This window comes from Bos taurus, chromosome 24 (assembly GCF_002263795.3).
Source record: "Bos taurus isolate L1 Dominette 01449 registration number 42190680 breed Hereford chromosome 24, ARS-UCD2.0, whole genome shotgun sequence".
In the NCBI taxonomy this organism is placed as follows: domain Eukaryota; kingdom Metazoa; phylum Chordata; class Mammalia; order Artiodactyla; family Bovidae; genus Bos; species Bos taurus.
This window is the reverse complement of record NC_037351.1, coordinates 4,141,314-4,167,629: the sequence shown is the minus strand read 5'-3', so window position 1 is coordinate 4,167,629 and position 26,316 is coordinate 4,141,314. Positions and strand designations below refer to the sequence as shown.

At 47.1% G+C, this 26,316-nt stretch overlaps 1 protein-coding gene across 1 annotated transcript in view; it reads right to left on the bottom strand.

Annotated features, from left to right (window-relative positions):
• The window catches only part of CYB5A (cytochrome b5 type A), a 33,904-nt gene extending 7,854 nt beyond the window's left edge, over positions 1 to 26,050 (bottom strand). The window contains 2 exon segments of the mRNA NM_174033.3: positions 1,655 to 1,783; positions 25,830 to 26,050. Coding sequence (NP_776458.1) covers positions 1,655 to 1,783; positions 25,830 to 25,958 — 258 coding nt within the window. The 5' untranslated portion in view covers positions 25,959 to 26,050.
• Positions 26,051 to 26,316: the final 266 nt, after the last annotated feature.

The following is a 26,316-nucleotide window of genomic DNA, read 5'->3' as shown; positions in this document are numbered from 1 at the left end:
TTGTAGGGTCATAATCTACTCAAACTTCCATCTAAAATAAAGTGCATTAAAAGGGTGATTGGCTCAGTGGTAAAGAACCCGCCTGCCAATGCAAGAGATGAAGATTTGATCCCTGGGTCGGAAAGACACCCTGGGAAGGAAATTGCAGCCCGCTCCAGTATTCCTGCCTGGAAATCCCATGGACAGAGGAGCCTGGCGGGCTGCAAGTCCACAGGGTCACAAAGGGTTGGACATCACTTAGCAACTCAACAACAAAGGCTGATTACAGGTGAGGCAAACACGCTACAGCCACAGCCTGAAAACTCACCTGCTCCAACCCCAGAAGCTTCGGAAGGGAAAGAATAAGGACAGGAGGGAACATTTAAAAGGCAGGCCTCTCCGATTACCATAAAACTACATCACTTCGGTAAAATATGAAGATAAAGATGAAAACATGTGGGTGAATAAACTTTGCTGGGAAATGAAGATGCCTTTCTCAAAGTACCCAAAAGCCCACCTCCCCACTCAATGGAAACCACTCTAAGACAGCTCCAGGCCCTCCCCAGAGAGCCTGCTTCAACCCTCCTTCAACAGCGGCCATTACGAAAAGCAGCAACCAGACACAACACACATCCTCACAGGGTGTTTTTCATAGGGTTTCTCGGTGTGCTCCCTGGGGTCGAGGCTTCTTGCTGTGTTATTTCCTCGTTGGAGCCCACTTCTAGCAGCCCCTCCACCCCTTCAGGTGGGCCACTGGTACCGTGTCCAGAGATGGGGGAGGAGACAGGCAGGCACCAGCTCAGAGGGGAGATCCACACCCTCGCGGAGGTGCAGGGTCCCCGGCTGCCTGCTCCACACTCCAGGTCTGCACATCTCCAAAGTTCCTGGCAACGCTGGCTGATGGGTGAGCGCAGCCACACGTGCACAGTTCAAAATGCTCCACAAGGGCCTCAACTCCTATTACACCCCTGGGATTATAGAAAAGCTGAAATAAGCCTCTGTTTCCCCAAAGTTAGCACCAAGGGAGATGTTCTCAAAGATCTCGGGTAGAGTGAGAAGGATGAGGACTGCGTGTGGGTTCTACAGGAGGCAGGGTTTATTCATTTAACAGCTGATCTTTTAAAAAATTTCTAAATCACATTTTAGAATTAAAATATCCTCAAACTAACAAAAGTAGAAAGGAGTTTCTTTTTATATATTTATTTTTCAAAATTTAATTTTAATTTTTCATTATTTTATTTTTAAAACTTTTATTTATTAAAATTTTTTTTAAATAAATACAAAGAAAGAAAAAAAGAAGCGAGCTTCTTAAGCAAGATATTTTGGTCAAAAAAAAAAAAAATTAAAAATAACACTGCTCTGGGCCAGCACCCCACCTTCTAAAATCCGCTGCTCAGGGGACTTCAGAGTCTGGGATGCACTGTCACCAGGACATGTCCCTGGATGACAGGGTTCTGAGTGCTCATGAAAAATGCAACCAGGGAGTGCAAAGAAGTTTCTGGTCAGTTTACTTTTTGATGAAATGGTGTTCTGAAGTCAGGAGGAATTGCTTTTTGCTTTATTCCTTGTTACACTTTGTAATATGCAAGTCTAAAGGTTTGAGTAAGGTCAAGCCATAGCCTTAAAGAGAAACAAGGCCGCCCCCCCGCCCCGCCCGCCACCAAAAGGTACTTACCGGGTGCAGCTCCCCAATGATGAACGTTTTGGACAATTCTCGAGCATCTGTAGAGTGCCCAACGTCCTCAAAGTTTTCAGTGGCATCACCTCCAGCTTGTTCCCTTAAGACTTCCTCCCCACCAGGATGCTGTTTGAAGAAGAGAGAGAAAAATGAATATTTTCCTCCAGGCAAATGAGTTAAAAGGAAGTGGCTGGTTTACTTAACCAAAAAGGCTATTCTGGCAGCCACAGTGTGGGAGTGTAACTTGTTCCTAAATGAAGCAATTCCTTTGTATTCAGTTTCCTACTTGTAAGTACAGAAAAACTTCCTCCAACAGTAAGATGTTCATTTCTAAGTTATTCACATGGCAACCAAAGCATTAGGCACACATTTGTATCCTTCGAGAATGTCCTCTTTGCTTTGCCATAAAACTCTTCTCAATCTTCAAAAGGGAAAGTGTTAGTTTCTCAGTTGTGTCTGACTCTGTGTGACCCCGTGGACTGTAGCCCACCGAGTTCTTCTGTCCATGGCTTTCTACAGGCAAGAATACTGGCGTGGGTTGCCATTTCCTACTCCTGGGTATCTTTCCAACCCAGGAATCGAACCCAGGTCTCCTGTATTGCAGGCAGACTCTCAATATTTAGCCAATCTATTTTCAACTTATTCATATACCTTCAAGTTTGACTTCTTTTGTCTAATCATGGACTTACTACATCCAAGACAATTCATCTCTGAAAAGTGCTCTGTATGCCTGGCAAGTACAAGCAATGTCCAGTCAAGCAGATCCCCTGCCTCTGGACAAACTCACTTTCTAGAAGGAAGAAAAAGCAATGCAAACGTGTGTAGGAGAGACCTGCTCAAGGTGGTGCCACGGGGACATATGACTGACGGGGAACAACAGAGGCAGAGAAGAAAGAGCCCAGCTCTACAGGGGGCAGGGCGGACAGAGCCTCCTAGGGAATCTCAGCAGCCCAGCTGCTTTAACTGGTGCAACCCAGGACGGCCGCCATGCAGGGACCGAGGACTGGCGGGGGCAGCTGGTCACAGACACGGACTCTCAGGTTGGGGAAGAGGGCTCTCAGACAAAGAAGAGGAGGTGCTTGCTCACGTCATCCTGAACGTCATCTGCAGGGGGAAAAAACCTTCTTAGATCAAATCCACCCTGCCCTGAGCCAATCACCCACAAGTGCCCAGTTATAGAACAAGAGGGTTCTCCCTCACCTGACTGACTACAGGCTGTTCTTCATCTCTCCCACTAACAGAAGGTGCAGAGGCACAAAGGCTGTAGAAGGTGGACTCCTACCATTTAGACAAATCTAGTGCTACAGAAATTTACTTTATTTTTTCTCTACTACTTGTAAAACCTATCCATCTACAGTATAGAAACACTGGAAAGCACAAGAAAAATAAAAATCACCTAAATCACCCATAATCTCAGCATCTAGAGAAGACTGGATATACACACACATGTGCACGCATGCGTGCTAAGCCAATTCAGTCGTGTCCAACTCTGTGTAACGCCATGGACTGTAACCCGCCAGGCTCCTCTGTCCATGGGATTCTCCAGGCAAGAATACTGGAGTGGGTTGCCATGCCCTCCTCCAGACATATACATATATGTATGAATAATTTTTAAAAGAAGATCATGATCATTACCTAAGGCATACAGTTTTGTTAGATTAAAGGGACTATAATATATACAGAGACAGTACTGCCTAGCGTTGCTATGTGAACTTGGGAAAATAGTGTACTTATCTCACATAATTTTTGAAAAATAAGTGTGTTACTGTATGTGTTAATATAACCAATAAATATTATCCAGCATTTTTATTAAATACTTTGCAATGTCATTGACTATCTTTTCTTAATATGACTGTTTAAATGACTAATAACATTACATCTTGTATGCATTTCCACACTTATTTAAGTCTTCCACTGGGACACGGGATACTAGAGTCCACTCAGATGTGGGAAGCTGCCCTGGAGGTACAAGCTAGCTCAGTCTGAAAGCCAACCTGAAGCTTCCTCATGCAACTCCAAGGTTGTGACAGTAACAAACACAGCTTGTTAATCCTCAGTCTTTTTAGTCTTGGGCACAGCCTGAGAGGTACAGAAGCAACAATGTGGGAGACACAAAATGAGAAATTATGCAAATTCACAGACTGTTTCTTCCGTGTGGGTGGCTTCACTCATGAGTTCCTTAACTTTTGGGTCCTGTTAAGGATATGGGAAGAATTGATGCTTTCAAACTGTGGTACTGGAGAAGACTCTTGAGAGTCCCTTGGACAGCAAGAAAATCAAACCAGTCCATCCTAAAGGAAATAAACCCTGAATATTCACTGGAAGGACTGATGTTGAAGCTGAAGCTCCAATCCTCTGGCCATATGATGCAAAGAGCTGACTCACTGGAAAACATCCTGATGCTGGGAAAGATTGAAGGCAGGAGGAGAAGGGGACGAGAGAGGATGAGATGGCTGGATGGCATCACCAACTTGATGGACATGAGTTTGAGCAAGTCCTAGGAGATAGTGAAGGACAGGGAAGCCTGGCATGCTGCAGTCCATGGCATTGCAAAGAGCTGGACACGACTTCATGACTGAACAAACAAAAGTTAATTCAGGTGGTGCAGTGGTAAAGAATCTGTCTGCCAACGTTAAGAGACATGGGTTTAATCCCTGGGTTGGGACAATCCCCTGGAGAAGGAAATGACAGCCCACTTCAGTTTTCTTGCCTTGGAAATCCCAAGAGGAGCCTGGCAGGCTACAGTCCGTGGGGTCACAAAGAGTTGGACATGACTGAGCACACGCGCACAAAGTTAACTGACTCCACACACACATCCCGAGTGTCCCCACGTGCCATACGCCAAGGTATGCCAGACACCACAGTGAGCAAAGGAGACCAGGTTTAGGGGGTGGACTGTTTCCTGAAGCACCTCCCCCTGGCCCCGTACTCACTGTGTCCACACATCTGGGAAGCCATAACTCCGTATCTCCTTCTATGAAATCACTACTTATTATCAGGTCACCAGGTACCACCGTGCACCGATAACATAGGAGAATCTCCAGATACAAACCAGGGAATATCAATAAAACAACCAGAATAGTTTCGGTTTTTTGCACCCTTTTTGTCTTTAAGAGTTATTTGCAGGGAAATAAATACAAAATAGACTTTAAAAGATGAAAGACCGGCATAGTCCATAATTCAGAAGACATCAATCATCACAACCTTTACCCATTCCTAAGGACACTTTCACTAAGATGTGGTGAATTCTTGTGGGATAAACAGGATGGTGGCTACTGGCACTGAGATCACCACCGGCTTCCTATCACTCACAGCATCAATGCTTCTGGGGACGCCAGCAGTGGATCTCTGCTCCTTGAAATGCTTTGTTAATGTGGCTTCCCGTACAACAGGCTCTCCCAGTTCCCCTTGAACTCTGCTGGCCACTCCTGACCTTCTTGGAGTCTCAGCCCCAACACTCAGTCCTTGGCACTCTCCCATCCTACCTGGATGTGTTCCCCTGGTGATCATACCTGTTCTCCAGTACGTGCAGTACATCAGGCTGCTCCTGAGTCCAGACTCCTCCCACCTGCAACAGCCTTCTTGCCCGTGCACGCAACATCTAGGGAGCACCCTGAACATAACGTAACCCAAGCTTAATGTTGCCCTTTGTCCCAGACACGCTCCTCAGTCTTTATTCTCAGTGAACGCTGCCACCATGTATCCAGTTGTGTGTATGAGCTCAGTTTCTCAGTCGTGTCTGACTCTGTGATCCCATGGATTGTAGCCTGCCAGGCTCCTTTGTCCATGGGATTTCCCAGGTGAGAATATTGGAGTGGGTTGCCATTTCCTCCTCCAGGGGATCTTCCTGACTCAGGGATCAAACCCAGGTCTCCTGCATTGGCAGGCGGGTTCTTTATCATTAAGCCACTTGGGAAGTCCTTCTATTTGATTGCTGCAGCCAAAAACTAGAAATCAAACTTCATTCCTCTTTCCTTCTCATTCCCGTCATCAGCAAATTCAGTTGGCTACCTTCAAATCATACTGAGAATCTAACCTCCCCTCCCTACTTCCACCGCTACCATCTCAGATCAAAGCACCAGCACCTCCTGAACAGACGACCACAGCTGTCCTCTGCCTGGTCTGCTGCTGCGTCTTGATTCTTCCCACAGTCCACTCTCCTGACACCCTCACGCCATGAGGATGCTCAGATGTTAGCTAAGTGCAGGGAGCTGGTCAGAGTAGAAGCGGGAGAGGTAACAGGTAAAGTAGAAAAGCCACACAGACACCTTAGTGACAACCTGAGGATGACACCGCCACCACTGCACTCAGCCACGTCTTCCCACAGCCTCCAAGGGACGCACCTGAGTCCTAGCCACACGGCCTGAGGACCAGCTCTCAGACTTGCTAAGACGGTTCCCCGTCTCAGAAACTCAAAGCCGCCTCCTGTGGAATGCTCGTCTCCCAGACCTTGACGAGATTCCTTTATCTCTGCTCACGTCAGCCTTCCACAGACCTTCACCAAGCTGCCCGTCCAGGAAGTCCGCCCTGTCCCCCCAACACCATGGCCCCAGCCCCTCCCTGCCCCCCACACCATGGCCCCAGCCCCTCTCTGTCCCCACACCACGCCCCCAGCCCCTCCCTGTCCCCCCACACCGTGGCCACAGGCCCTCCCTGGGCCCCCCACACCATGCCCCCAGCCTGTCCCTGTCCCCACATGGTGGCCCCAGCCCCTCCCTGTCCCCTGACACTGTGCCCCCAGCCCCTCCCTGTCCCCTCTACATGTGGCCCCCAGGCCCACCCTGTCCCCCCCACACCATGGCCCCAGCCCCTCCCTGTCCCCACACCACGCCCCCAGCCCTTCCCTGTCCCCCCCACACCATGCCCCCAGCCCGTCCCTGTCCCTACACCGTGGCCCCAGCCCCTCCCTGTCCCCCGACACTGTGCCCCCCGCCCCCCCGTGCCCCCCACACCGTGGCCCCAGCCCCGGCTGCATTTTCCTGCACAGCACTTCGTAATCCTCATGCTCTATTTTATCAATCACTTGCAGGATCCAGGAGGATGGAGGCTTTTGTCTGGCTCACTCATCACTGTTGCCCATACCTAGTTCAGTGCCTGACACCTGGCAGATACACAGAAATACTTGTAATTTTGAAGGAAAGCATATGCACAGCTGATTACACACTGGTCTTAGAACTAGTATATACAACTGGTTAAGTGACCACAACTTTCCCATTGCAGCTATTTTCGTTCACACAGCTTTCCTTTTTCTGAACTATACAATAGTTCATACCATTCAGAAAACATATAATTTCATATTCACTTGCTGTTTAATTCACTTTTAAAATTTTTATTTGGAGGATAATTGCTTTACAATGCTGTGCTGGTCTCTGCCATACAACAACGTCGTCCCCTCCCTCTTGAAGCTCCGGTCCACGCCCCGTCCCATCCCACCCCTCCAGATCATCCCAGAGCAGTGGCTGAGCCCCCGTGTTACACGGCAGCTTCCCACCAGCTGTCTAGTTCACACACGGCCACATGTGTCTCACATGACCCTCTCCTTCCCCTGCTGTGTCCACAGGTCTGCTCTCTTTGTGTCTCTATTCTTGCCCTGCCAACAGGTTCGTCCGTTCAATCAAAATATTTATGACTACCATGTGCAAAGCATTGTGTGCGACACCCAAAAGTGCACGAAAAATCGACATGATTGGACTCTGAAAAAGCATACAATGAATTTGAGGCTGAAGGAGAAAACATAGGAAAGACCTCGGCCTTCACTGATAAAGCCTCAGAGTTTTGACTATTCCTGAGTGACCCGAGCAACCTGACGGGGCCTACGCACACAGTAGCAAGCATCACTGCTGAAGCACGAGTCTAACCACTTTCCCTGAGAGGCGGGAGTGAACGGGCACCCTGCTACCGCCAGTGTTTCCCCAGCTCCCCTCATTCACGTCACAGAGCAGCGTGCTAATTCTCAACCAACTTCTGATGCCGCGTCTTTTCTTACAACTGTGATGAAAGCTCCGTTTTCGTGTGAGTGACAGATGGCTTTTTTAAGTCACATTTGGTGAAGAAAAAATCAAGAAGTACAGTAGAGCAGGGCTTCCCTGGTGGCTCAGTGGTAAAGAATCTGTCTGCAGTGCAGGAGACCTGGGTTCAATCCCTGGGCCGGGAAGATCCTCTGGAGAAGGGAACTGCTACCTACTCCAGTATTCTTGCCTGGAAAATCCCATGGACAGAGCAGCCTGGCGAGCTTCAGTCCATGGGGTCGCAAAGAATGAGACACGACTGAGCGAATAAACAACATAACAGAGCGTGGTTTCGTTGGCATACATTAGAAATTCGGTTTCCAAGCAGATGTGAATTCAGAAGTGGCTGGGAGTTACGAGGTAAACAACCCCACCGATGTCATAGCTGTATGGACACAAGCCCACAAAAGTGCAGCTGTTCACGAAGGCTGCTCCAGCGGGCGCTCCAGTCTGTGCTGTCCGCGATGGAGACACTCTAGGTCTACACTGTCCACACGGCAGCCACTACTCACAAGTGGCTACTGAACCGTTGAAATAGAGCTGAGAAACAACATAAATTGTATTTAATTCATTTAAACTTAAGTTGGGCTTCTCTTGGAACTTCCCTCATACCTCAGCCAGTAAAGAATCTGCCTGCAATGTGGGAGACCAGGGTTCGATCCCTGGGTTAGGAAGAGCCCCTGAAGGGGGGCATGGCAACCCACTCCAGTACTCTTGCCGGGAGAATCCAATGGACAGAGGTGCCTGGTGGGCTACAGCTCATGGGGTCACAAAGAGTTGGACATGACTGAGTGACTAAGTGCAGACTTAAGTAGCCACTTTTTGTCTATTAGCTATCATATCAGAAAGTGTAGCTGCGGACAATGCAAATATTTTTCAAGAGACAGGGACAGCCTAGGTGGAAACTGAAAGGGATTTCATTTGCAGTGAAAGACATGAGCACTTATTCATCGTGCGTGTGTGTGTATGAGAGACAGAGAGAGGAATGATGAGCTCTGTACGTCAAGAAGGGTGCTCCTCTGCATGGTGATGATAGAAGAAGCGATGGCATGAGGGGCGCCCACAGCCATGTCAGCACCTGGTTTCAAGGTGGGGAGGCCTATAGTGAAGGGTCGCTGGATAGAGGAGGAGCTCAACACAAACCAAACTGTCTTGGAAGAAAAAGCTTCTGTCAACAGACTCATTCAAGGAGAGGCCACTGCAAAACTGAAGATGATCACGGACCAAACCACTCTTCTTCCCTGTGGCAGGTTTCAGGATCCAGAATGACCTGTTTGACCACTGTACCAACCTTGGGCATAACAGGGTCAGAGTAGGAAGCTCTTATCTGTATGATGACAGTGCAATAAAAACTGTCATCTCATACAGAACTGTGGTTTGTATTCATTTAACAAATGTTTTATGGCTTTAGCCTTCCATTTATAATCACTAAAGGTCGGAAGTGGTCTCTTAGGCTTTTCGGTTACACTTTACCTAATAACATAGTTGTAACTGTACTTTTGGATTTGAGGATGTATCAAAGTCAAGGGTTTGCCAGGTGTACAAAAATGAGAGGAATGCAAATAAGGCAGAAAACAAAAAGTGTTAAATGAATACCAAGGAAACGACAGCTCATTCCAGTTGGAGGACAGGTGACAAGGGAACCCTCAACATGTTAATGTGACACGTGATGGCCAACAGAAAGCAAAGGGCACCCTTCCCCGTTACCTGGTCACCTGGCAGAGTCTGTACAGTACTCAATGATCTAAAAGGGGCATCCCTTGATTTCTAAAGAATGAACTCAAAAAGGAAGAAAATACTATGAACTTGGTAAACTTTTCTTCACTGGGCTCCAAATATCCATGATGAATTAAGCCTTATTTATAGTCTTTTGCACGTCAAGGCTGTATATTATCACCCTGCTTATTTAACTTATATGCAGAGTACATCATGAGAAACGCTGGACTGGAAGAAACACAAGCTGGAGTCAAGATTGCCGGGAGAAATATCAATAACCTCATATATGCAGATGACACCACCCTTATGGCAGAAAGTGAAGAGGAACTAAAAAGCCTCCTTATGAAAGTGAAAGTGGAGGGTGAAAAAGTTGGCTTAAAGCTCAATATTCAGAAAACTAAGATCATGGCATCTGGTCCCATCACTTCATGGCAAATAGATGGGGAAACAGTGGAAACAGTGTCAGACTTTATTTTTTGGGGCTCCAAAATCACTGCAGATGGTGACTGCAGCCATGAAATTAAAAGACCCTTACTCCTTGGAAGGAAAGTTATGACCAACCTAGATAGCATATTCAAAAGCAGAGACATTACTTTGCCAACAAAGGTCCGTCTAGTCAAGGCTATGGTTTTTTCCAGTGGTCATGTATGGATGTGAGAGTTGGACTGTGAAGAAGGCTGAGCACCAAAGAATTGATGCTTTTGAACTGTGGTGTTGGAGAAGACTCTTGAGAGTCCCTTGGACTGCAAGGAGATCCAACCAGTCCATTCTGAAGGAGATCAGCCCTGGGATTTCTTTGGAAGGACTGATGCTAAAGCTGAAACTCCAGTACTTTGGCCACCTGATTTGAAGAGTTGACTCATTGGAAAAGACTCTGATGCTGGGAGGGATTGGGGGCAGGAGGAGAAGGGGACGACAGAGGATGAGATGGCTGGATGGCATCCCTGACTCGATGGACGTGAGTCTGAGTGAACTCCGGGAGTTGGTGATGGACACGGAGGCCTGGCGTGCTGCGATTCATGGGGTCACAAAGAGTCGGACACGACTGAGCGACTGAACTGAACTGAACAGAAACAAGCTCAGATTCTCACTTCATTTTTTTTTTAATTGAAATATAGTTGATTTGCAATGTCGCGCTACTTTAGAGTCTCACTTCACCTTTAATTAACAGTGCCACTCCAGTGTTTTCAGGTAAACACCACTGATTACCCACTGTGAAAAACCCACACACTTAAACCAGATGACCAGCATGTCACCCTTCACTTACAAAGCCAGACCAGCCATGATCCCATGCACCCTACCTCTTTCCAAATACTCCCACTGGTAAGAATTTGTTTTGATCTGAAAAAAGTGCTCAGTGCAGGTGGAGCTCAAGTGTTCGTGGGACTACTTCTCTTAGGAGAGATAGCAAGGCTATCAGGGTTACCTCCACACTGACAGAAACTACACAACCAGCTTCATTCACAACCAAAGTTCCAAGAATCTCACCAAGAAGACACGTGGCCTGGTTAAAGGTGAGGAACTCCATGGCTTATTCCAAGTATGTGATCAGTCATGTGTGCTTTGCCCACAGGCTGTAGCACACTGTAGCCTATCAGGCTCCTCTCTCCATGGGATTTCCCAGGCAAGAATACTGGAGTGGGTAACCATTTCCTTCCTTCCTTACCCAGGCATTGAACCCATATCTCCTATGTCTCCTGCATTGGCAGGTGGGTTCTTTACCTACTGAGCCATCAGGGAACCCACCTTCCTCGGCCTCACCAACTAAGGAAGGTTACAAAGACAGACCTGCTTCTATCTCAGGGCTCCGTCTGGCTATGAGGTTTTCCCAGTAAAAAAAAAAAACCCACAAGGTATGTAGACTCACACTGCAGTACCAGTTGGGTCAAAGTCATTGCCTTTGAGGACTTGCTTATCTGAGAACAAACAAACACAACAGCAGCAAAACCCTTTCCATGTAAATGTAATGTTATGTGGATCCAAAGTCCACCAGTTCTGGAGTTTTAAACAAGACCTTTCAATCCAAACACTTAACACTGCCAGAAAAGATGGCACAAACAGACCATCTATAAACAATGACTAGGCAAAAAAAAAAAATTTATTTAAAGAGATTATCCGTTATCTTCAATAGTTAAGCCAAAAATGAAAACAATCATTTGGAGTGCAATCAATTTATATAGGATTTAGAAAAAAAATAACAAGATAGCTGAATGTTCCCTATCATTTCTAGATGTTGTTTTTCTGAGAGGGCAGAGGGTGATGGCCTTCAAGCCGGTGGGACCCTCAGACCTCTGTGCGGCTCTGCTCCCTGGGGACTGGGGCCTGTGCAGCTTCTCACTGCAAAGCCCCAGGCCAGAGGCTCACAGGCATCATTTGAATTCAGTCAGTTCAGTTCAGTCACTCAGTCATGTCTGACTCTTTGCAACCCCATGAACTGCAGCACGCCAAGCCTCAAACCCATATCCATCAAGTCGGTGATACCATCCAACCATCTCATCCTCTGTCGTCCCCTTCTCCTCCGGCCCTCAATCTTTCCCAGCATCAGGGGCTTTTCAAATGAGTCAGCTGTTCACATTAGGTGGCCAAAGTATTGGAGTTTCCGCTTCAGCATCAGTCCTTCCAATGAATATTCAGGACTGATCTCCTTTAGGATGGACTGGTTGGATCTCCTTGCTGTCCAAAGGACTCTCAAAAGTCTTCTCCAACACCACAGTTCAAAAGCTTCAATTCTTCAGTGCTCAGCTTTCTTTATGGTCCAACTGTCACATCCATACATGACTACTGGAAAAACCATAGCCTTGACTAGACAGACCTTTGTTAGCAAAATAATGTCTCTGCTTTTTAATATGCTGTCTAGGCTGGTCATAGCTTTTCTTCCAAGGAGTAATTCTCCTCATTTCACTCTGAAGATGAGAGATGAAATGTAATACAAACCCATCTTTGCATTCACCCGGCTGGCTTATGAGACGTGCCTGCTCACTCAAATATCTGCCAAGCGCCATGCCAGGCTCCGTCGTTTCCAAGGCGGGTAAGTCACGGCCCCTCCCCTCAAGGAGTCACACCGCAGTGACGTGCAGACAGGGAGAGCTAAACACTGTAAGCGCCAGATGCCGAGCCAGGACACGGGGAGGGAGGGCTGAGCGCTCCTAGACCTGAGGCGAGAAGCGGGGGGCTTCTGCACTCTGGAGTGGAAGGTTCTCTGGTGGTTTGCGAGGGGAAATGGGTGGGGGATGGTCCATGCAAAGAAAACGGAGAACACAAAGGCCCAGAGAGAGACACAGCAGCACTTGGAGGAACTGCAGGTACTGTAAGTAACTGGATTCTGAATAAAGACACCCTGTGTGACAACCTTCTCATTTGTTTTTGTTATTGGATGGGGAGGGGGGGGGGTGCGGGGTGCAGGCAATTAGAAAGGAACTCAAGCACGTCACCTCCCAATCACTTTATAAGTAACACTGCCAAGTCCCTCGTCAAAACGTTAAGTCAGACCCTCCCACGGTCCCCTGTTCGTCCACAAGCCCCGGCACTGTGGCTGTGGTTTGGTCTTCAGCTGTCTCAGCCCCTAAGCCCAGCCAGGCAGTACATGCTATGGAAGGACGCCTGGGCTGGAAGCAGAGGAAGCTGGATTCAAGGTCCAGCCCTGCCAAGTCTTGGTACAGCGACCCAGGAAAGTACCAGCTCTTCCTGAGCTGCCTTTTCTCTATCGCAAAATGCCTCTCCCACTTAAACTTCAGAGATTAAATCACGTAACCAGCAGAATGCCTGGAGTGTAACAGGCATTCACCACACCAGTCAATGCTGCCAGAAAGAGCCTCACACAGACCTCACACAGGACCCAGACCCTGCAAACTCAAGTCCAGCAACAAACCCCAAACCCCAAAAGACCCCTTCTTTCCATCCTGCCTTTCAAGAGATTTCCGCGGAATAATTAACTGACTTGATCCTACTGAGCCACAGAACCAATGAGAAGAGTTCACAGAAACAACATATCGTAAGGACACAGAACACTTCCTGCCTGAAACAATTCTTAAAGGTCAGCAGGATGAGGAGAGATAAGCAATGCAGCTGTGAGCTGCAAATATAATGCTATTAGTTTCTCTCCTCGAAAAAATGAAAAGAAAGCAAAATCATTCATGGTTACTTTTAGCGTTGAGACAGGAAATGTGTGGCTCCAAATTTACCATGAATCAGAGGTAACTTGGCATAACTTGACATCGGTCAGTGTGCCTGGACCGATATTTTTAATTCTACCATCTCTAAACATGTCTCAGTAGGAAATATAAGTGAGTTCACTGGAGACACAGCAACTCCTTTGGCCCCTGAAGGGAACGTTGAGGTCCTGATCTTGGACTAGAGGATGGGGCAGGGGCACGTCTGCCTCTGAGAGACAAGAGCAGGGGACACTGAGACATGGAGAGGGGCTGGAACACATACCACATGCCGCGTGAGCTGACTCAACCCAGTGTTCCCCGTAAGAACAAGCAAAGCCACTGAGGCTGAGAGCCCAGCGGCAGATGGGTCACGATCTAGAAGGGGCTGTTCCTCTGTTTCCTCTGGGATCCACCTGGACTTGGAACGGCCAGAAGATGAGAGGACAGGACAGGCGACGGCTGAGACCCAAGGCAGACAGAGAAGGGGCCTGAGGGCGGAACCAGTCCTCCTCAACACCAGATCCTCAGGCTGGTCTTTCCTTTTACAGCTAGCATAAAAAAAAATTTTTTTTTAAATGGCTACAGCAGGCAACTAGAGGTAAGAGAGAAATAAAACAAGCTGTCAGGAAATTATCCAAGCTAGAGCAACAGCCATTCCACATTGATTTTCTAATATTTTGCACTTATAAACTTCTACTTATTCATTCAATAAATATTTATTGTGCCAGCATTGTTCCAGTTGCTAGGATATAACCAGGGAATAAAGCAGAAAGAAACTCCTGTACTCACAAGTATACATTCCAGAGGAGGGCGACAGATAAGCCACAAACATGATAGGTAAATTATACAACATGTTAGAAGGTGATAGGGAAAAAGAGAAACCAGAGCAGGGTGGTGGGGTCAGGAACACAGGGGGCTGGGGAGATGGCCAGTGGGAAACAGAGGTCAGGAGAGGCCTCTTGGAGCAGGTGAAGGAGGAAGCCTGCTGGGATCTGGGGGATAACTTTCCATATGGGGGGAGGGGTCCTGACAAGTTCACAGAAGAGCAAGGGCATCAGCATGTGTGATGCAGGATGCGCCGGCAGCCAGAGGAGACACCAGAGACAGAAACAGGTGCAACTGGGTGCCAAGCGACGCAGGGCCTTGGAGATGCCTTGGTGGTGGTGGTGTATTCACTCAGTCGTGTCTGACTCTTCGCAACTCCATGAACTGCAGCCCACCAGGCTCCTCTGTGCATGGGATTTCCCAGGCAAGAATCCTGGAGCGGGTTGCCATTTCCTTCTCCAGGGGACCCTCCCAACCCAGGGATCAAACCCGCATCCCTTGTGTCTCCTGCATCAGCAGGTGGATTCTATAGCACTGAGCCACTGGTTGCTTTGTTCCCTTTTTATTGCTGAGTGGTATTCCCTCCATGCATCAACCAGTCTAACCAGGAACCCACCAAGGAACATGTGAGCTATTTCCAGTTTGGGGTATTCCCTCCACAATCTACCAGTCTAATCAGGAACCCAATGAGGAACATGTGAGCTGTTTCCAGTTTGGGGCTTTACAAGTAAAGCTGCCAGCCCAACAGCCATTCTGTATCTACTGTCTGACATTGTTTATACTTATCGACTTTTAATTATTCATTCAATTAATCAGTGTCAACTCCTCTTTCTGGGCCAGCATTGTTCTAGTTGCTGGGATCTGCATATAGGCTTTTATGTGGATGTAAGTTTTCCTTTCTCTAGGACTAATGTCAAGGAGGCCTACTGCTGGGTCGCATAGTAAGTCTACATTTAGCATAGATTTTAAAATGTGTACACTGATTCCAATGTGTCTGTACCACTCTGTATTCTCACTAGCAATGCAAGACCAGTTTAGGATTTCCACGTCCTCACCGGCATCTGGGTTACCTGGAGTTTTTTTGTTTACTGTAGCCAATCTAACAGGTATGTTGTAGTACCTGTGGTTTTAATTTGCATTTCCCTAACAGCCACTGACGGAGAAGGCAATGGCACTCCACTCCAGTACTCTTGCCTGGAAAATCCCATGGACAGAGGAGCCTGGTAGGCTGCAGTCCATGGGGTCGCTAAGAGTTGGACATGACTGAGCGACTTCACTTTCACTTTTCACTTTCATGCATTGGAGAAGGAAATGGCAACCCACTCCAGTGTTCTTGCCTGGAGAATCCCAGGGACGGCAGAGCCTTGTGGGCAGCTGCCTATGGGGTCGCACAGAGTCGGACATGACTGAAGCGACTTAGCAGCAGCAGCAGCAACAGCTAGTGATGTTGGACATCTTTTCACGTTGACATTTGCCATTCATATGTCCTCTTGGAGGAAATGTCTGTTCAAGTCTTTTTCGCCATTCTTCTATTTGAATTATTTGTTTCCTTATTGTTGAGGTTAGAAAATTCTTTATATATTCTAAATATATCTTCTGTCAGATATGAGATTAGAAAAAGATTTCTCCTGGTCAATGCCTCTGTCATTTCATTCTCTTAACAGCGTCTTTTAAAGAACAGAAGTTTTTCATTTTTATGAAGTCAAATTTATCCACTTTTTCTTTTATGGATCATGCTTTCCCTGTTATGTCTAAGAACTCTTTGCCTAATCGTAAGTCTCTTGAAAGTTTTAAAAATTTTATACTTAGATCTATGATCTACCTGGGGTTAATTTTTGTACAAAGTGTGATGTTTGGGTCAAGATTTATATTCTTGACTACTGATGTCCAATTGTTCCAGCACCGTTTGTTAAAAAGGCTGTCCTTCCTGCATCAGATTGCTTTTGCATTTCCGTCAAAAGTCAAAAGCATCCGTGTGCATCTATTTCTGGTTTCTCTACTCTGTTCCACTGATCTGTGTACATGTCTCTCTGGCCAGCACCACACTTTTTTGATTATTGCAGCTATATCCAAAGTTGTAAACTGAGTGGTGTAATTAGCCCCTGAAGATGTTTAAACAGGAAAGGGACATGATCTGACGTCTTTAAATAGCACTCGACTATAAGACAGTAAAAGTCAGGGGCGAAGGCCGCCAAGCGGGAGGTGATGGTGCTCAGAGCAGGGAGACAGCACAGGGGAGAAGACAGGCCAGTCAGATCTGACTTCATTGTAAAAGCTGAGCACACAGAATGTTCTGGGGAAAGTGCAGGTGTGAGAGAGACAAAAGGATCAGACAGGACGCAAACAGATGGGCCTGTCATCACTGAGATGGGGAAGGTGCCAGTGGAGCACACCGTGAGAGGAAAGGTCAGCTCAGTCTTTAACACGCTGGGTCTGAGACGCGTGTCAGAGATCCGAGAGCAGACATGAAGGGGGTTTCGGATGCAAGAATCCAGAGTGTAGGAGGGAGGGAGGTCTCTGTAACCTAGAGGTAGAAATCCAGGAGCTGTCAGCACAGCTGAAGTTGTGACCCTGGCTGAGTCAGCAGAGCCAAAGTGGAAAACACAGAGCCCGGGACTCTCTGACACTGTAGGCTGAGGCAGGAAATCCCTGTGTCAGGAAGAGACACTGGGCGGCGACCTGCAGTGTGTGATGAAGGAGGGCGCACCAGGCAGAGGGAAGCCGCACGAAGTCTCTGGGCAGAAACAAACCCCGCTTGTTAGGGACACAGAAAGGCATGGAGGGCGAGGTGGTGGTAATGCAACAGCTGAGGTTCCTGCACCAGGAGAGGGGCGGCACCTTATTCTACATGCACTGGGAAGAGAAACGACAGTCTGTTTCCAGAAAATGAAGCTCTTTACGTCCTTCCAGAAATTATATCCTTTCATATAATAACAACCTAATAATTATCTGAACTGAAAACTCATAAAGCAACAACCAATGTGATGAAAGTGAAAGTGTGAAAATGTTAGTCACCCAGTCATGTCTGACTCTTTGTGACCGTATGGACTGTAGCTCGCCAGGCTCCTCTGTCCACGGAATTCTGCAGGCAAGAATACTGGAGTAGGCGGCCAGTCCCTTCTCCAGGGGATCTTCCTGACCCAGGGATTGAAACTGGGTCTCCCGCATTGCAGGCAGATTCTTTACTGACTGAGCCATGAGGGTTGCAGGACACGTGCTCTGAAGGGGAAGACAGTCTAAGAACTAGAGTCATAAGAAAGGAGGATGAAGACAGGAAATGGCATGAAGGAAGGAGGGAGAGGCCTGCCCGAGGCGCCCAGGAGCCACGTGTGTGGGGGGGAGGCGCTGGCAGTCAAGGAAACACGGTGCCACCCAGAGCACAGAGGATCAGCAAGCGGGTGGGAGGGGCGGGCAGGGTGTCCACTGAACCCACAGAAGGGCTTTATCAGAGCAGAAGCCGCATCCGATTTCCATGCAGGACAAGCCCTTCCAGGCCAGTTATTTAAGAGGGCGTCCAGAGAACAACAATAACCCTCTGCACCCGAGCCCAGCAATCTCCTTCCTGACTGAAATAATACGGCTTCTTAAGATCATCCTGAAGTCATCTGTGTGAGGAACAAATCCTAACACGAGGAGTCATCCTTGAAGACTCCCCCAGAATCTACTAAAAAACTCCCCTGAGGAAACCTGGAATGGCTGGTTTCGCCACCTTCTAGAAGGCGACACTGTAAAATGACAGCAGGGGTGGAGAGAAAAGCACATTTTTGCATTTTGCCTTACAAAGGTTTTCTTTTTATTCTTTCACGACTTTCCTTCACTTTCTCCCTGCTTCCTACGGAGAACGCCAGGATGGCGGTTGCTGCAGAGGAAATCTCAAGCAAATAACAGCGACTGTGTACCACCTGGATGGCTCTTTTCCTTTAAAGCTGTACTAGTTACCTTAGTCCTCACACCCTAATCACAGAATTAGCAAAATCCCTGAGTCCTAGTCCCAGATTTAAACCCTGGCTGGATCGTCACTGGTGGAATGTCTTGAGCAGGTTACTGAACATTCCAAGCCACCTTTTTCTATCCTTTAAAAAGGTGAATGCCACGACCACCGCCACCACCAACCTGAAAAGATGGTTTCGAGGAGTAAAAGTATCAGTGTGAAGGAGGGTTGTACACACAAAGAGCATTTAGAGTTCTATCAAGCACACACTGAGGGTTGTACACACAAAGAGCATTTAGAGTTCTATCAAGCACACACTGAGGGTCAGCCAACGTTCGCAAAGTTTCCATTCCGTCACTGTTAACCCACTGAGGACTTCCACCAGGGGAAGGCGTGTGACTAGCATGACTTAACGCTTTCTGAGAGCAGGCTGGATCTGTTTGGTGTCCTGGCCAGTTTGTGACAGAGTTGCATGAAGCTCAGTCAACAGCCTGCCCATGGTTAGCAAGAGCAGGCCCTCGAAGAAGCAGGTAGACGCTGGACAGGCCAGGGCCTTCACCACAGAAGGGCCGCAGGTTGCTGGCCTGCACGCCAGGCACAGGGACGCCTGACACCTTAGGCGGTTAGGCCGCCCACTCCCTGAACCACGCAGCTTCCAGATCCTCCCAGCATCAGCACAGGCCACCTGCTCCCTGCCCAGCACAGACTGAGCCCCACCTCTCCAAATCACCCTCCTGGTCCCAGCTCACAACTCTGTGCAAGACACAAGCAGCTCTCAAATAAACACAGGGAAGCAAATGTTTCCAAGAAAACCAACTTCAAAACTGTGGCTTTGAGCCGCTGCTTCTTAAATCCTGAGCTAGTCTGCTGTTACCTCAGGCCAATACTTTGCTCCAATACTTTGGCCACCTGATGTGAAGAGCTGACTCACTGAAAAAGACCCTGGTGCTGGGAAAGACTGAGGCACAAGGAAAAGGGGGTGACAGAGGATGAGATGGTTAGATGGCATCACTGATTCAATGGACATGAGTTTGAGCAAGCTCTGGGAGATGGTAAATAACAGGGAAGGTTGATGTGCTGCAGTCCACGGGGTCCCTAAGAGTCGGACATGACTGAGTGACTGAACGACATACTTCTAGTGAATATTTGTATTTTGAACCATTTCTATTTACTGGCTAACACTGCAATTTCTGTATATGTGCTGCTGAAGCGAGCACATCATTGTAAATTCTGAGATGTGTTCCTACTAAGTAAATATTGGTCCTACCGCAGAACAAAAAGTAATTATGACACTTATTTCATAAGAAAACTTTAAGTGAAATATTAACATACTTTTCCAAGTGTTTTCACACACATTCTTCTTCCAGTGTTCACAAATCTGAAGTATAGGCAGGTGCAGGATATTCCCCACGGGGGAATGAAGAAAATGATTTAAAGTATTTACCTGCCTTGCCTGAGGTCACCTCAAAAATAATACTAGGACTAGATCTGGCTTTCCTCACCCCCAACCCCCCACAATACATTCCCATGAATGTCTAATGCGACAAGGGCTGTTCTGACTCCGTGATAATAACTGGTACTTACTGGCTGTCTTCTGTGGCTTTCGAGGACTTTTAATAGATATCTGTACTAAGTAGAAATGACCATTATTTATTCTTTGACTTATCTAAACTGGCTGGCATAATCTGTTCTCCCTTAGTCAGAACTATCCATCTTAAAGATAAACAAAAACCAGAAGTCTACAATGTTAAATGTTTGATTTTTTTCTTTTTACTGTTTCAAAACAAAGTAGCCTCACAAGCACTCTTGGGCCCTCTTCTCAAAAGCACCAGAAAGTTCTACAGACACAAGCAGGAACTATACAGGAGGCCCTGCCCTCAGGCTCACAACACCATGTGAGCTGAGGCGCTGATGCCCGTTTACCAAGAAGCCTACGCTACCTTTACCACCAGGGCTCCCTTTTTATTTTCCGCCTAAGGATTTCACATTTTCTGAGTTCTACTTACTAAACTACACATGTTGAATAATAATAACCTTTCTGTTTCATACTCAAAGACATAGTTGCAACTGTAGCTTTTTAATAGTATAAGATTCAGAGTATTATCAAACTTCCTTGAAGAAAGGCAAAGGCATTTCGGATTTTAGTACTAAATATGACAGTCCTACCAAGGGTAAAGATGTAGGGTCTTTTGTGTTTTTCAAAATTAAAGACACTGAGTTGTAAGCACCCACACCCACACTCTGTTCCTGGACCCCCCAGGCCTGGAACCATTTGCCTCTGCAAAGTGGGTAGCCATATTCGAGGAAAAATCACAGAAAGTAAGTCCCTAAAACAAAAACTGCTATAAAGTACACTGCCTAAGACTCCAAAAGCAGAAATGAGTCAGGGCCGATAGCTCCGTGAGGCAGAAAGCTGTGAAAAGGACATCTAAGGTGCAGAAACAGAGCACCAGAGCCCCAAGCTCACCAGAAAACATTCTGTAGAAATGTTTCCATTTTGATCATATAAAGGAAGGGGGGCAACTTGACACTAAGTATTATGCTTCTTAATATTTTTCAAGATGCTTGTTTTACAAATGAAACATGTAATGACTTGAACTGAAAGCAATATTACTGCCATCTATTAAGTCATACTTTCTTCTCCTACAGTACTGGTAAAACCTGGATAAATGCTATTGCCTCAGCTGCAGAAAGGGGAAAGCAAATCATTTCTCTCCCTGGCCCCAAAGTTCTATAATCATTAACCTTGCTAACAACACAATCAGAAATGACAAGACTCAACTTCACAAATATGAATTCAAAAACTAGAAATCAGAATTGAAAAAACACAAACCACCTTTTTCGAAATACGTGGGCAATGAGGCTCACAATGTGGTAGCCAGTGTCAGATAGTAACTGAACACCTGTTGCTATTCAGATTGCCAGCAAACGCGAGCCAGTCTTCCCTCTCAGGTGTCTCCTCTTCTCTGGAAAACAAAACAGCTTTATAAGACTATTATTCCTGGAGATGGAGCTCAATGCACAACTTAGAAGCTTCACTGGTATTCTTGACCAGACGGTAAAACTTTCGTAACACTCTCTTGTTTCAATTCAGCATCATGTGCCAAATTTACACCTTCACCTACAATCTCATATTCTCACTCAGCTACGTATGGTGCTACAGAAGCCATGCCCGTCCGTGACTTGCGCAGGTACAGGGGTTTGCATTCACTGTGCAGACCACACGCTTGCTGTCGTGCTGTTTGTTTAGCCAGCATTATTTTAATTCTTATCTTAACCCTTAGAAATTGGTACCATTGTCATCCTGCTGTTTTACATTAAATAAGGCACATGAGGGACAGAGAGCACAGGCACAGACTAGGACTCCCTTCCACGCATCGCAGTACATACTTTCTCAACTGGAATGCACACGTGCCTATAAAGCTATGATATATAAGGAGATCTAGCCCATAAAGACTGAAAGTCCACTTTAGCGGTAGGAAGGCAAAAAACAAAAAACAAACTTCTTTCATATTTGGGTAAATTACGGAGAGCAAAACATTCTTTGATGGAGCTAAGTGGTAAAGAATCCGCCTGTCAGAGCAGGAGACGCGAGATACAGTTTTAATCCCTGGATTGAGAAGATCCCCTGGAGGAGGAAATGGCAACCCACTCCAGTATTCTTGCCTGGACAATTCCATGGACAGAGGAGCCTGGCGGGCTATGGTCCATGGGGTCACAAAAGAGTTGGACGGAGAGACTTAGCAACTGAACACACACACAGAGAATATTCTTTAGTTAGCATGCAAAACTTTGATGAATTTCTGGAGTTTTAAATGACAAAGAAAGGGAGCAGAGCAAGCAGGGAGAAACAGATCTTCCGGGCTCTTTGTTTCAGAAGAAGGGATGGAATTAAACAGCACTGGAATAATAAAGTGATGGAACTGGAGGAATCTAGAAGAAGTGAAACACCAGCAGGGCACCCTGCAGGTCTCTGAATGAGATGTGTGTTTAAGATGCAGGAAGTCACGGGGAATCTTAGGATGGCTGTGCTAGGGGGCAGGAAGCCAGAGACTGACACGGCATTAATCAGAGATGGATACAGAAGGGAAACCAGTGGTAACAGCAAATAGAACGGCTGGCCCCTCCAAGGTTCTGGGAAGGCCGGCCTGCCGATGACCAGCTCGAGCGGGCTGGCGAGCCTCTCTCCTCGCTGCATGCCTTCACCCTTCTGAGAGCTCCCACTGCACAGCCGCTGTCCTGGTTCTTACCTTAACCCAGACCAGGTCTGGGAGCCCATCTGTTACCGCTGACATTAGACCCCACTCACCAGAGCCCAAGCCTGACACCTCACACAGCCACTCTGGGTCCACTCCCCATCACTGAACTAGACTCTGGCTGATGGAGCACAGCTTTCTGTGCTTAAATCCCCGCCCATTGCATTGTTTACTGTGTTATTCCTGCTTCCTCAAACGGAAGCTTTTGAGAATAGAAATGGTATCTCTTTCCTCTCAGGTTCCACAGTCTCCATGATAAGAACTCAGCAGATTCTGGACCACTGATCAAAAGGAACAGTGTTAGTACCAGAGGGTAGTGGTATTCCAAACTCAAGTCAAGGTAGGCTAATTTTTTTTTTAATTGGAGGATAACTGCTTTTTGATGTTGTGTTGGTTTCTGCCGCACAGTGACGTGAATCAGTCATAGTATACATATGTCCCCTCCCTGTTGAACCTCCCTACCACCTCCCACCTCATCCTCTAGGTTATCACAGAGCACAGGTTTGAGCTTCCTGTGTCAAAGAGCAAATGCCCACTGGCCATCTACTTTACATATGGTGATGTGCATGTTTCAAGCGGCTCTCTCAGCCTGTCCCGCTCTTTCCCATTCCCGAGAGCCCACAAGTCTGGTGTCTGTCTGTGTCTCCATTCCTTCCCTGCAAACAGGTTCACCAATACCACTTTCAAGATTCCATATATACATATATATATATATGCATTAATATACAGTGTTTGTTTTTCTGACTTACTTTGCTCTGTATAACAGGCTCTAGGTTCATCCACCTCACTAGAACTGACTAAAATGCGTTATAGGTAGGTAATACTCTCTGAAAGAGCACTTTACCAAGTAGCAATTAAGAAAAGTTTGGTATACATGAAATGCTAAAAATTTGTTTTTATTTATCTCACTACAAACAGTAGTTTTGAGTTACCTAGCTACAAGTATTAGTTATCAAATATTAGTGATAAATGTGATTCATCACATTTTTTTTCTTGAGAGATGTTCTCCCCAAGCTCCTTTTAAAGAGGGTCTTAAAAACTGAGTGAGAAACAGAATCTGCTGTCAGCTGATTCACCCACTGAACAGCTGGTCTGCATCTCTTCCGGTTTTGTTTAAAAACTTTGTGCAATTCCTTTTCTGCCTCATAAGAATGAAATATAAGAGTAAATGGTTTATAGTACAGTTTAATAATCTCTTATCTTCTGAGAAATGTTCCATAAAAAAAGTCATGCAAGATATACCTTAGGGCAGTGATTCTTGACTGGGAGTGACTTTGTTATCCCCAAGGGAACATTTGACAAGAGTTGGAGACATTTTTGGTTGTCTTGCGGAAGGGGATGAGGGGGTGGAGATGATACTGACATCTGGTGAGCGAGACAGTAATGAACACGACAGACCCCACAAAAAAGAAAAAATGTCAAATGCTTCATCAAATAAAATATCCTGGTGGCTCAGACGGTAAAGAGTCTGCCTGCCGTTCGGGAGACCCGGGTTCAATCCCTGTGTCAGGAAGATTCCCTGGAGAAGGAAATGGCAACCCACTCCAGTACTCTTGCCTGGAAAATTCCATAGATGGAGAGCCTGGCGGGCTATGGTCCATGGGGTCGCAAAGAGTCGGACACAACTGAGCGACTTCACTTTCACTTTTTCACTTGATAAATACTATTTTTTTATAGACACCAATAAAGTATGTACACATTGGATTTTAAAATCCCACAATTATACATACCCTGGGAATGGGGATGGAACAGTTTTAAGTAGACATCTGGCATCAATTAGGCCTGATATTATGATACAAGATTGTTCAAGAAATTCTAATAGCAAATAAGCTCTGTCGCTCAGCAGAAGGGATAGGACAGATCTGACCCTCTGCTATAAACCACTCTTGACCACATCAAGACACTATTTTACCTTCTGGTACATCACCTGGTAACAATTTAACAGTAAAATATGTTACTAATAAACAACTTCAACCTTTAAAAAAATTAAGCATTCTCTGCAAAACAAATGTCTTTTGATACAAATTGTGATCCAGCTCAGATCAGGCCTCTATCTTCATTTTTCTCACAAACTATGTAAAGAATTCCCATCACTAAACATTCCCATTTATTGTCTGGGGGAATGAAGGAGAGTGTTACATGTTGACAGAAAACAACAAAATTCTGTAAAGCAATTATCCTTCAATTAAAAATAAATTTAAAAAAGAGGGAGGGGATGTATGTATACATATAGCTGATTCACTTGGTTGTACAGCAGAGACTAACACAACATTGTAAAGCAATTATACTCCAATAAAAAACTGTTTAAAAAAAATTTTATGACTGAACCCCGCCCTCACACACACACACACACACACACACACACACACACAAAGTAGCAAACAAAAACCCCTTAGAATTTATTGCAAAAAAGTATAATCAATGCAAAGAATCAAGGCTAAGGATTGCTTTCCTCTAAGTTACCCAGCTACTTTACAATTCCCAAAGCTGCCTAAGGGTGAAGTCGCACTGGCTCTTTTCACTTGTCTGTCCCTCCCCCCTTCCTCACTGCCACTCGCCCCCTCACCCCCGACCCCCAGCCCAGCCGCTCGCAGGAGTCCAGGACTGCGCCTCACTGAAGTCAGCACTGGATACCTTAAATATCACTGGGCGCCTTCTAGGTGAACAGCAGGTGACTGGGCGTGGATGGTGGAGTGGCACCGGCTTCAATTAGGAATCCACTCCAGGAATAATAAGTGGCACGACCCTGGTCCTAGATGAAGACCTGGCCTATGCAAACTCAAGATAAAAAAGACCTTCAAAAGTCCTCCCTGGTTGCGCCCTCAATTCCACGTGCGACTTTGCTCCCCACTAAGTGCGAAGCGCGGCTCTCCCACCTGCCCGCGCAGGGTCCGGGGAAGCTGCTCCCGCCCCATGAGGGCGTGCCGCGGTCTGCCAAACTGGCTCACCTGGCCGCAGCACCTATGCACCTCCGGTCGCCCCCAGGTGTTCGCACACGAAGGTGCAGCCTCCGGGGACAAACACGCGGGCGCACAGACTCAAGGGTACAAACTCGGGGTCCGCTCCCAGGTGTGCACTCAGGCAGCGCGCACACAGAGGGAGGCAGAGACACAGGCGTGTGGATGAGGGGAGTGCTCCCAAGTGTGCAGAGCCCGGTGCTCCCGCGCGGGTGAGCACACTCAGGTGTGCACGAGGAGTCGTGCGCAGATCAATCCTGCCCCGCAAGGTAAGTCTCGGCAGGGAGCCCCCCAAGCCCCGATCGGCATCCTGCCTCCATCAACTCACCTCCTCCAAAAATTTGGTCAAATCGTACACTTTGTAGTGCAGGATCAGCCAGGTGCTCTTGCTGTTGTTGTGCTTCTGGATCTCTTCCAGGGTGTAGTACTTAACGGCTTTGCTGGACTCCTCGGCCATTTCTTAACTCAGCGAGCCTAAGGCCCTAAAGGCAGCAGGAGAGCTGGACGGAGAAGAGCGGGCGTCTCTGCGAACTCGTCCTGGGACATTCCCCGCTGCCCGGCTCGGCTCCGCTCTGAGGAGGGCTGCCCGCACGGAGGAGGGGAGTGGCCGAAGCACGGCCTCTGATGATTGGCCAGAATTCCTGTCGCTCAAGGGCCCCGCCCCCCGCCCGACGCTCTCCACCAACCCGGCGGGCCCCGCCCAGTGAGCGGGTGTTGATTGGCTGCAGAAGATGCCCCTCACAATCACAGTTTAGGAGAGCACGGGGGGGCGGGGTTTACTCGCGTCTGCGCCGAAGGCGGTGGCCCGGGGTCAG